Source organism: Pleurodeles waltl, chromosome 2_1 (assembly GCF_031143425.1).
Source record: "Pleurodeles waltl isolate 20211129_DDA chromosome 2_1, aPleWal1.hap1.20221129, whole genome shotgun sequence".
Taxonomy (NCBI): Eukaryota; Metazoa; Chordata; class Amphibia; order Caudata; family Salamandridae; genus Pleurodeles; species Pleurodeles waltl.
In genome coordinates this window covers 515,698,251-515,711,186 of record NC_090438.1, presented here as the reverse complement: position 1 = coordinate 515,711,186, position 12,936 = coordinate 515,698,251, and the positions used below count along the sequence as shown (strand labels likewise).

Here is a 12,936-nt window from a genome sequence, read left to right as displayed (position 1 = left end):
GGCTAGACGGTTGTGGGCCTGCCGGTAGGGGTCTCCCCCGAAAGGAAGTTCCTCTTCCAAACCCCCTGAATCTTCTGAAAGACCTGATGGTGGTCGTAGAAGCCTGCAGACATAGGGACTTGGCAGTAGCCCTGCTCTCCTTAAAGCACTCTAAGGCAGAGTCAGCTTTGGAACCAAACAACTTGTCCCCACCAAACGGCAAGCCCAACAGGGTCATCTGGACATCTGTTGAAAATCCAGAAGTCCTCAACCATGCTCGTTTCCTGGTGACCACAGATGAGCCCATTGACCTGGCCACAGAGTCCGACGTATCCAGCCCCGACTGAATAACCTGAGTCACTGCCGCTTGCGCATCAGACATGAGACCCCCGCATATCCTGAGGCAAATCAGGTAGCACAGCCTTGGGCGCGTCCATCAGGACATGAATATACCTGCCCAAAACACAAGTGGCATTTGCAGATTTAAGGGCCATACTGCATGAAGAAAAAATCTTCTTGGCAGATTGCTCCATCCTTTTCGACTTCCTGTCCGATAGAGCCCCAGGGAAGGAACCAGGAGCCCAACGTGAGGAGCACGAGGCCTGAACCACCAGACTCTCCGGAGTCAGATGCAAAGAGAGGAATCCTGGGTCCCCAGGAGCCACTCTTCTCGCCACAGATCTGCTTACAGCAGTCGAAGATACAGGCTTCCTCCATACTTCCAGGATTGGTTTTGTAAGAGCCTCATTAAACGGAAGGAGTGGTTCCGCAGCAGGATGCAAGACTTCCGTTAGAATGTTAGTCTTTACCTCAGCTGCCGGTAGCGGAAGGTTCAGAAAGTCTGCCTTTCTTATCACAGTATGGAACGAGGCAGCCTCCTCAGTAAATTCCCCAGGAGAGGCTAGATCCCACTCAGGGGAGGTATTGAGACCACTCTCGGAGTCCAAACCTTGAAAGTCTCCCAGGGACTCAGCGATCTCTCCTTCCTCCAGGAGCTGTCTTCTATACTCTTGCTCCTCCAAATGCCTCAGAGCCCTTCTCCTTGAACGCAGCCTAGCCTCTATCATCGGCGTCGACATAGAATTGGCTGGCGCCGACGACCTCGGCTGACGCGGCACAGGAGACACCCCAGTCTCCGGATTCGTCAGACGCCGGATTCATCGGCGTCATGGATAAACAGGCTCTCTTCCTCGGCTGGATTTGTGACAGTCATCGGCGCCACTGGATCCACAGAAGCCACCGGTGTCGAAGGTCTCCTCGGCAATGCCAACGGCAACGGACCAGCACCCTCTGCTGGACAGAAGGGCATGAATGGCGTCGACTTGTATGAAGCCGGAAAGCCCAATCCAAAAGCCAAGGGACCTGAGGGACCAGCCAGTGCACCGCCAGGGGCTATGGAGTTAAAGATATTAAACATAGCATTCAAGAATGCCGCCAGATCCTCTCCTGGAGCCGGGAATGCTGGATACTCCTGCGGCGTCGGATCAGGCACCTCCGACTGCGCTGCAGATGAGAAGCCAGGACTCTGGGAAGGCTCGACTAACTCAAACACTGACGGCACCTAAGAAGCCTGAGGGTTCTCAGGCTGAGGAGTCACTGTCGGACTGACATCCCACGTCGGACGACGCCAAATAGATGGTGACCTCGACCGGGATAGGTCCCTCTCTGAACGGCGCCGGGAATCATGTTGACGCTGTCTCCTATGAGATCTCGAGGTCTTCCCTCAAGATGGCCTCCGATGTCCATGCTTCTCTTTCTTTTTAGCCTTGGCCAAAAACAGCTTGGCCTCTCGCTCCTTCTGGTTCATTTTTTGACATGAACCACACTCCTCCACATCGTGCTCGGAGCTCAAACACCATAAGAAGTCATAATCCGGGTACGTCACAGACATACAGCCCCCGCACTCTCTACAAGGCTTGAACCCTGATTTACAAAGTGGAGACATTTTAACAAAGTAACACCTTCGAGAAACAGTAGCTTCCCAAGAGCCAAGAGAAAAACTGTTATGCTTCGAAGGCACGGAAAAAAAGGAACAGACGTCAGCACGCCGGCGAGGTCCTCTTATTGCCACGATGACGTCAGACGGAGTCGAGTAGGAGTCGGGCAATAGTGACGTAATCGTCGACATGCAGAGCTGGGAAGAAAATTTCTGTTGAATGCTGGCGCATTGGGAGAATTCATTAGGTGAGGAATCCACAGGTAGTTGTATCCATCAGAAGTCTGTTTTTATTCACTGTTCCTAAACACGTTTTTGTCGTCTTGGAACAGTAAATAAAAATAAAAAACAAGATCCAGTGCATGTCCGAATGTATGCATGCTCCTTTACGAAGACACTAGAGTCACCGATGATGACACATATGTGCGCATGCAATCATTTTAAAAAAATAAAAAAATTTAAAAAAAAGGATTTGCCATTGCTGTTTAGCATCTGCAATAACTTTTTACCGATGTTTAACAGCACTGGCAAACAAACATTAGCAAAGCCAAAAGGTCTGTAAAGGCGACAACTGCTAGCTTTGCCAATGTTTGTTATTTTTTACCTGTCTGCCTGTACACATAGGAACTTAACACTCAAAATGTTACAATGGGACTCTTCGATTCTGATGAGGGCCCTCTGCTTTCACAGCCAGCCCTGCAGCAATTCTTAAACCCTGCTCAACTGATTTTACATTGCAAGTCCCTCCACATCGTGATTGATCCTATGACCCTTCCAGATAATTAAGATGAACCCAAAAGGTATACACTGCCTTTTTAACATGAATAGCGACAGAGGAAAGGACTGAAAGAATGGCTGTCTATTGGCCCTTCCGTGGCCCCTCTATCTCCTATTCCAGAGTTTAAAGGGGGATGTAAAAACGGAGATGAGACAGAAGACGATGTGTCACAATTACTCATAGGTCAATCATTCTGAGAACAAGTGGCAATGTATAGCACACATTAAAGGCTTACAATGTCTAGATAGGGTACTGAAAATGCAAGTACCCTATGGCACTGAATAATAGGGATGCAAGTTTTTGGTGGTACAGTGCCTGGATAACTGAAGACATGGCATTCTGCGGCGCTAAGACAAACAAGGCAGGTATTCTGTGGCATACTAAGAAAAGGAAGACATTGTGACACTTATTTATAGGTTGCCCATGCGTTACTGTGCCAAAGGTGGTTGGTCTAAGTACAGTACAGAAACGTATACATGCTTTTCACGGTAACTCCGAAACATTTATGCGCTGGTGTTCTCGAGCACTGTTATTCGTGACTGGCTGTGGCACGGCAACGTCAGGGAATTTTATACAGACTGATGGCTGGCATTTTGAGAGAGAAGCATTCTGTGAAAATGATGAACCAGCATTACAACAAACAAGAATTTCCACAGTACCCCTAATTTACATATTTAAATATTTTACACTCATTTAACCAGTGAACGTTGTCACTGCACTTTTCTCTGGGCCCTAGAACTCTACAGAGCATGTCACAACACAGAATGACGGACCTGCAAAATATCAGAACAAAAGTAACGGATGTGCTCTTTGTGCACAATTAAATCTTGTTGCACAGTTGTAGTGCAAAAATACCCATTACTACTTTCAGTGGCTTACTGAGGCTGCTGAGCATATTGTCTTGCTATAGGCCTGCTGAAGGACAATCACAGGTATACTAAATGGAATGGTTTTAAATCGGGATGTATGATGTGCATTTCTAGTAGAACCACCACCAATAGTCAATATCTGTTGTGGGATTCTTTTATTTTTATTTTTTTTAAACAGGTCTGACTTCATCAGTTCCACAATAAAGTTATTCTATAAACCTGAACAGTTATGTGGGTTTTAACAAGTACATAATAGATTGCATTTGATTAAAACATGTGTATGCACTGCCATAAAGCCATCATGAGTTGGTCTACTTGAGGGCTCAATCAACCCCAGTTACACAATTTAACATACTCCGTCCTTGGTACTGGGTTTTAGCCAACAGCCTATATATTTCGCTTTTGACATGTATTTTGTACCATGTCAGAGTAGCCTAAACTACACTTGTTTACTGTGAATATTTAAAAAGTACAGTTATCAGTTTTGTCTAGGAGGCTTGAGGGAAGCACCATCTACTACCACAATATTTTAGCCTGCTCACAAAACCTCAAGTAGGTATGGATTTGGCAGAATTATTATTTTCTGGGGAAATGGAAATTCACCTCATCTCTCGTTGGAAAATGTGAACAGGAGGAAGGTGAGGCATAAAATGTGGGTTGGGGGAGGGACTAAAGTTGCCAAGTAAAGGGGCTAAAGTGTGCGTGCCATGTCACAACAGACGAACATTGAGATTGTGGAGCATCATACAGTTTCTACGATTATTGTTTTTACAAGTCACATTTGACAGTTGAAGTGTTTAGGTTTTGCAGGGAAGATGTTTATACGGGGGATGGCAAAAAGCTTAAATTCCAACCATATGACAAGGGTCATAGTTTTGACAAACGCACGCTATGGAGTGTTAAGGTAGAGTTGACTGCATTAACCAAACAGACGTAAATTAATAGTGAAAACTCATTTGTAAAAAAAGACCTGGGGCCTCTGCCAAAAGCTGTTTGATGGAGGATACACTGTGGGGTTTAATTACTCTATACTAGTTTCCATAACTGAGCAGTCAGCAGATGAGCATGCAAGTACACGCCAATACTGTGGCGTTGCAAGGCATTCGTTATTAATATTTTGTCTCAGCCACACCCCAGTGCCAAACAGTGACATGACAGTCTACACGGGTTTTGTGCTGAAAGGACAGAGGCATGTCAGTCCTACAGAGCATACGGAGTGGTGCTATATTTGGCCAGTGCAGAACAAAAGGTAATAATGTAATTTTTAAGTAGAAAAAAAATAATACATTGGACAGTGTGCAAAATAGGTGGATTTACTTACAGCCACAAATCACATGTTCTCTACTTTGGTTTCCACTGCTACATCTTTCTGCTTCTTCAGTAAGGTTCTTATTTTATACCACTCCCACACTGCAAGTGAAGTTCAGCGTGTGTCTCAAAACACATTAAGCATTCCAACACTTCTTTCATTTATAGAGTTATCATGTTGGAGCCTCATAATGACAATTCATTGCCGTGTTAAATAGCACTGCACACATTAGAGGCGACTTTATCTTGTGTAATGCAGTTGATTTGTCATCAGAAAGTGTGACTGCATAACACCCAATGAGAGTTCCATTGCATTAACCTGTCAGACCATCTTCTCAGGACCTGTAATGCATACAGAGAAGTTGACTATTTCGTGAAATTTAAGAATGTGAAGACCCCCCCCAACCCAAACTCTCGTTACCTTGGAATGAGGCCTCTAGGTCAGACTCCGTGGGGACACGAAGGCTGGGTCTGCATCATGGCGACGTGTAACAGATAGCGTTGGTGGCATCTGGTACAAATACCTCTGATAACCTTGTCTACGTGAGATGTATTTATACAGCTCTTGTAGGACCCATGATGCAGGTATATTCCCAAACAACAGATAAGAAGGCATGCTTGAGGTGGCAAATATATAAACAATTCCCTCCAAAAGTACACTAAGTTCCTGTCACACGTAAGTGGGAAAAGGACATGTGAATACCTATGTATCTCACTTAACTTTGACGCCCATTGCGACACCTTTAAGGAGTGGCACTGACAACAATATATTACTAAAGCATGATGTGGTAGGACACTGACATTTACAGATAGTACATTTCTTAGAATTGTTCACAAAACTTGCGAACTTGCAGCTTTACTGCTAAAACTATGCAGTGTATTAATAATCTCTGAAAACTGGGTTCCAGGAAACATATTTATCATTTACACATCACCAAGTAAAGGGTTCTTATTCGTTTTCATCCTATTTTTTTTTCCCCAATCACACTGAAGAACAAAAAATGGTATTTGACAGCTAGTGACGTATTTTGAAATGTTTGTGCAGTTGACTTAGAAAAACCCAAACCGCCTTTCACTTCACACTTGTTATAGCAAGTCAGATAGCTCACTTTACAAAATCCTAGAACTGTGCAATCAGAATGAAAAATGACAAACTGACTTTTGACCTCCGTCCCTGAATAGAGAGCAAATGTAACAAGATTAAAAAGGCGTCTTTTTCAATTTCACTTAACATAACACCTGTTCTTTGTGAACTCGCCAGAAAGAGCAGTGGGTCCTAAAAATAGCTCGACCTGATAAAAAAATGACTCACCACAGCAAGTGGTCGTGTAGACTTTAAGGTCTACTAATCTGCAGCCAATGCTCCAATCCGGCTTCTCACGTCGCAGACATTTTGTAGAAACTATTCAGCCATGGAATTGGTTGTTATGGGACATGTAAGTGCTAATGTTACAGAGAAATTGTATGCATTAAAATATCAACAGACAACGAGCACTGCACTTAATTTGCTGACTGTGTGAGTAACGTGATCACTTTTTTCTTCCTATGTACCCCTCTTTCCCCTTAAACCCTTGGCTATGCCACACCAACTGATAAGATCACCTTTGTAACGCAGCACACAGACATTCTCCCTTCCGTATGCTACATGCTATCAAGGGACGAAGTCCTCTACCTCTTATTTAATGAGATTGTAAGAGTTACGTATAAAAGCCTGTGAGATCAGTGCTGTACAGTGGAATACAGTAGATAAATGGATGTGCAACTGACAGAAGCAACAGAGTTGGGGCGGATGGGAGGAGACTGAGTGAGTGAACATACAAGCACTCGTAGCTCCCAAAACAGGAGCAGTGGGTGTACACAAGTACTTGGTCATACTCTAGGGAGGGACAAACACAGGAAGAGGCATGACGCACACTATGGTAAAAACGGGAACTAAGGATACCGGAGTGACATTGAAGCAAACAAATTGTAAGCCTTTGGGAGGGCTGTCGCCTACTAATTGGTAACAACATGTCTCAAAGAAACAGTTTATGTGCTTTCTAGCCAACAACTAAAAGATGCAGTTACTGACACCTGCCAGGATAGCACATATGAACACAGTCACGCTCAAAATACCCACACCACGCTGCCCGACTGACACTCGACAAGCCTGAGAGCTTTTGTGCCCCAAGACCACCACCACAGCTTCTCTCAAGGGCCAGAATTATCATTTTTACCAATAGCGATTACCAAATTGAGATTTTTTGCCAATCACTACTGGAATGTATGAATAACTTTAGGAGTTACATATAGCGATTCGCAAGGGCTCGCAAATGGACCTACCTCATTAACATTCATGAGGTAGGTCGCAATTTGCAACCGTTTGCGAATGGCTACAATCACAGGAACGGTGGCCTGCTGAGCTCAGCAGACCACCGTCTGTGACTGCTTTTAAATAAAGCACTTTTTTTTAAAATAATTGCAGCCCATTTTCCTTAAAGCAACACCTTAGCAACAAGCACCTTTCACATCTACAACTTTTTCCACAATTGTGAGAACTAGTGCCACTGTGCCATATCTGCACTGTGTCATGGATCAAAGAAACCTTGCTGGGCTACTGACACCTCACCAAGTCATGTGACCCTCCCTCATTCGCCCCCACACAATCGGGTTAACATGAGACCTATCCCACTACCTTCATCACATCTCTACCCAAGGGAAGGATGGGGTGTTTGTTAAGGGCTTCTTCAAGTGGCTACTTCCCTGCTTAGAGCAGTAGGGCCTAAGGCAGAACCCCTGCCCAGTTTCACCCCCCAAACCCTTCTTTAAATCTCACCTTCTTCTCCTCTTGTCCAGTAACCTACATGCAAGCTTTCTAAAGAATCACTGACACCCACTACTTTTGGGTTCTAATCTTCCAATATGCACCAGTGGGTTACGCCTGCACTACTCCTAAGTATACTAACAAGACAATGATCTAACACTGCACATACATCAGCTTAGTACTGTCCAATTTCTTCGCATCTAACCATCTTAGCTCCTGGAAAGCTCACAGTCCAATAGGTGCATGCTGTGATGATTATTTGGGTTGCTCCTAGGTTAATTTCAAACCAAATTGTGAGGCTGGCTATAGGTGGTTGCACTCTAAAAATGTTGGACTAGCTCCGAGAAACACACACCATGACTGGTTGTACAATATCCACTTCTATGGGGTGCTTTCTGCCAATTCTGGGCAGAGTCCTCAGAGCAAATGCCATGACTGGGTGAAATAAGCGGATACTCCTGAGTTGATTCACACTGGACTCATGCCTATGGAATGCTCTGCCATTCTTCTGTGACGCCTACCACAATTAATGCCTGACTGAGCTCTAAAGGTAGCGCCATTCACCTCTCCACACTTTACTATGCCACATGTTGAATGTGGTACAAGAAGCGTAAAAAAAGTGAGCCAAAAGCTGGCACATATCTACATATGTACTGTCCATGCTTACAATTTTATGCTACACAGGTGTAAACGCAGCAGCAGGCTTACTATGACACGGTTGGCAGTATCAGTCATACACTTATGACACCAAAGATCTAGCACAAAGGCCACACTACAGTCACTTTCTCCCTATTAATACCCTAGCACAGTGGTCCCCAACCTGTGGTCCTGGGGCCCCTAGGGGTCCGCAACGCCTTCTCAGGGGATTTGCGACTGCTTAGAAAATTAAAAAATATTAACAGATGAGGTCCCCAGCTTTCAATAATGACTCAGCTGGGGGTCCCCTGATTCCAATAATGATTCAGTGGGGGTCCCCAGGTTTCCGTAATGATAAAGTGGGGGGTCCACAGAAGTCAAAAGGCTGGGAGCCACTGCCCTAGCATTTAACATGCCATCTCAGTCCATTTATTTTCAAATTCACACGTAGGTGCAACAAAATACAATAACAGAGCAGATCTGATACTAATAAGCTTCAAAACATCACCTAACAACTCCATGCCCAGCACTCGGAGTAGCGTTCTTACAATCCCCCCCCAAAAAAAAAAAATCAAGCTGGCGTCTCATTGAGGGTTTGATGCACTACAGAAGCATACAGGGAGTGCAGAATTATTAGGCAAGTTGTATTTTTGAGGATTAATTTTATTATTGAACAACAACCATGTTCTCAATGAACCCAAAAAACTCATTAATATCAAAGCTGAATATTTTTGGAAGTAGTTTTTAGTTTGTTTTTAGTTTTAGCTATGTTAGGGGGATATCTGTGTGTGCAGGTGACTATCACTGTGCATAATTATTAGGCAACTTAACAAAAAAATATATATACCCATTTCAATTATTTATTATTACCAGTGAAACCAATATAACATCTCAACATTCACAAATATACATTTCTGACATTCAAAAACAAAACAAAAACAAATCAGTGACCAATATAGCCACCTTTCTTTGCAAGGACACTCAAAAGCATGCCATCCATGGATTCTGTCAGTGTTTTGATCTGTTCACCATCAACATTGCGTGCAGCAGCAACCACAGCCTCCCAGACACTGTTCAGAGAGGTGTACTGTTTTCCCTCCTTGTAAATCTCACATTTGATGATGGACCACAGGTTCTCAATGGGGTTCAGATCAGGTGAACAAGGAGGCCATGTCATTAGATTTCCTTCTTTTATACCCTTTCTTGCCAGCCACGCTGTGGAGTACTTGGACGCGTGTGATGGAGCATTGTCCTGCATGAAAATCATGTTTTTCTTGAAGGATGCAGACTTCTTCCTGTACCACTGCTTGAAGAAGGTGTCTTCCAGGAACTGGCAGTAGGACTGGGAGTTGAGCTTGACTCCATCCTCAACCCGAAAAGGCCCCACAAGCTCATCTTTGATGATACCAGCCCAAACCAGTACTCCACCTCCACCTTGCTGGCGTCTGAGTCGGACTGGAGCTCTCTGCCCTTTACCAATCCAGCCACGGGCCCATCCATCTGGCCCATCAAGACTCACTCTCATTTCATCAGTCCATAAAACCTTAGAAAAATCAGTCTTGAGATATTTCTTGGCCCAGTCTTGACGTTTCAGCTTGTGTGTCTTGTTCAGTGGTGGTCGTCTTTCAGCCTTTCTTACCTTGGCCATGTCTCTGAGTATTGCACACCTTGTGCTTTTGGGCACTCCAGTGATGTTGCAGCTCTGAAATATGGCCAAACTGGTGGCAAGTGGCATCGTGGCAGCTGCACGCTTGACTTTTCTCAGTTCATGGGCAGTTATTTTGCGCCTTGGTTTTTCCACACGCTTCTTGCGACCCTGTTGACTATTTTGAATGAAACGCTTGATTGTTCGATGATCACGCTTCAGAAGCTTTGAAATTTTAAGAGTGCTGCATCCCTCTGCAAGATATCTCACTATTTTTGACTTTTCTGAGCCTGTCAAGTCCTTCTTTTGACCCATTTTGCCAAAGGAAAGGAAGTTGCCTAATAATTATGCACACCTGATATAGGGTGTTGATGTCATTAGACCACACCCCTTCTCATTACAGAGATGCACATCACCTAATATGCTTAATTGGTAGTAGGCTTTCGAGCCTATACAGCTTGGAGTAAGACAACATGCATAAAGAGGATGATGTGGTCAAAATACTAATTTGCCTAATAATTCTGCACTCCCTGTAAATGTTCCTGCACCACTGGAAATGCCAACCATGACTTACATACAATAGGTGCAATAAGAAAAGGCAGAGCTTTGAAAAAGCATCACTCGCACAGTCCAGAGTTTAATATTTTAAGCTTTTTGCTATCCACACACAGCTAAGCACAGGACAACATTAGTGAAGCAATTTCCCTAAAAATCAGTTATATAATAGGACCCTGGGAATTATCAAATCATACCTCTAATAAGTTATGGTAATTACGCTAAAACTTAACTGTGAAAATTAAATTGCCTAACAATAAGACTCTTCCCCTAAAATGCTCTTGTTGAAAGGCTTAAAGCAGTACTAAATTGTGGTGCCCTTTGTGTCATCATGCAAGAGTCCAACACTGTTGAGAAAGTGGACAGAACAAAATAATTCCTAAAAATGTTAAGGATTGTGTGTTATTAGGAGATGCTGACAAATAAGGAGTATAGATCTGTATTATTCGTTATCATGTTATTCTATTTGTAATGCTCTTATATGCATGTCGTAACAAGTTAAAATGTGTAAAGGGGGTGTTATATTGTATTGGCTATTGTAGTGAGGAAGTTGGCAGCACTGTATGCAGTAGCCAAATAAACTACTTTAATATATTTACTGGAATGCACGTGCGTCTTTTTTATTACCTCTAATATTAAGCAATCAATCTGTTACTTTGCCATCATCTCATTAGCAGCAAAAAGCGTACAAGTTTAACTATTAAAACTGAAGGAGTATATTGTTGTAAATGGCCTAACAGTCAATCGTGGGACCATTTAATAATTTTATATTTTTAAATATCTTTCGTATTATTGTAACGTACCTGCTTCTATACAATTAAAACCTCAATGAAAAAAATAAACCTGTTGTGTCATAATTTTAAACTTAATTCCATTCTAGCAATGTTTCAGCGTTCTGGCATTTTGTACGCACAAGTCTCAGAGGCCTGTGTCTAGACAGTTTGACACATGACTCCTCTCGCGAACTGCTATGCAAATAGCGCCTGCTCTGTTCCTGTTTGGTCTCCACTAAGCCGGTTTTAGACACGAGCCTTCTGGGTGAGCTGTTCAGAGGTGACGCTGCCGTGCAACTTATTACCCCAAGCAATACACTGATACCTTGCTATGCAGATATCGTTCCTTCTATAAGTTCGGCGCGGTTGGTGTTGACGAACATCGGGTCTCGTGTATCATCTGTACTTTAGTCCTGATGTCGCGTTGCACTTTGTTTTGTGTTCTTGCAAGGATCGCCTTAGGAACTGGGTGGGGATAGGATTGTTTGTTAAAATTCATCTGTGCTGACGTAGTCCTAAATTACTAGATCAGTTCTTTGACAGACCACCCAGGTAAGCTACCTAAGCGTGTAACACTTTTTGTAAAGACGCTTTCAAACACATAAAATGCTTTCCGAAGTTTGATTTCAATCTCCTCAGGAAAATTAAGATAGCTACTTAACGACCTACGTCTTAAATGTGGATTAGAACTACTACGGGTAGTACCTTCTGCAATATCTCCCCCCTCAGGGTACTCACCTTGCAGGGAAAAGGCAGAGTAGAAGCCACTTTCTCCATGGCCAGGTTGCGGATGCTGGGGGTGAGCGGGCCTCTGCAGGTGGGACAGCAGCTCAACTTCTGGCGACACTGATTACACACCAAGTGTCCGGCCTGACACTGCAGAATAGGCGGCAGCACATAATCGAAGCACACGGGGCACTCGAAGAGAGCCGTCAACTCAGCGGCCTGAGCAGGTAGGGCTGCGGGCCCTGCCGAGGAGGATCCGGCGGCGGCGGCCGAGGCGCCCTGTACCGGGGAGGGCAAAATCCCTGCTACAGAGGGGGCCGCTCCGGCCACCGCCGCCGCACCGCCAGCAGCAGCAGCGCCGCCGTGCTTCCCGCCGCCGCCCGCCTTCCCCGAGCCCAGGCCACCCCCGGCCGAGGAGGGGCGGCTCATGGCGGGCAGCAGACAGCACTCGGCTCTCAGCTTCGGACAGGGGAGTCGCCGCGTTCAGTCCGTGCCGCCTGCCCTATGGAGCGGCATAGCGAACGAACCCCTCAGCACCCACAGCGCTTGAGCCTGTACAAACATGGCGGTAGCAATACACGCACACAGATGATGAGGGGCTTGGGGATGGCAGAGCTCTCCCATTGGACGAGAAAGTGACGGATGGTCGCTCTGAATCGGAACCTACGAAACGTAGACGACGCGGCCCTTGATTGGAGAAAATAGACGTGGACTTCCGAAATAGATTCGGGCGTTGTGCGGCTGTTTATTGGATGGTACGACTTTACCTGACAGTAGGAAAACTCAGCTACGTCCTCAGTGATTGGATAAATCATCTGCACGTATTAGGCAAGGTAATAGAAGTATAAACATTCCTAGCTCTTTTTTTTCTTTAACCCTTTAGCTGCGGGGGCCTTCCCCGCCAGTCCCCCCCAAGCCTGAGCCCTTT

The 12,936-nt window shown here is 44.8% G+C and overlaps 1 protein-coding gene across 1 annotated transcript in view; it reads right to left on the bottom strand.

Moving 5' to 3' along the window:
• Positions 1-12,699, bottom strand: part of LOC138265911 (E3 ubiquitin-protein ligase Siah2) — a 64,857-nt gene extending 52,158 nt beyond the window's left edge. Inside the window, exon 1 of the mRNA XM_069214098.1 lies at positions 12,021-12,699. Coding sequence (XP_069070199.1) covers positions 12,021-12,437 — 417 coding nt within the window. The 5' untranslated portion in view covers positions 12,438-12,699. The remainder of the gene's footprint in view (positions 1-12,020) is intronic.
• Positions 12,700-12,936: the final 237 nt, after the last annotated feature.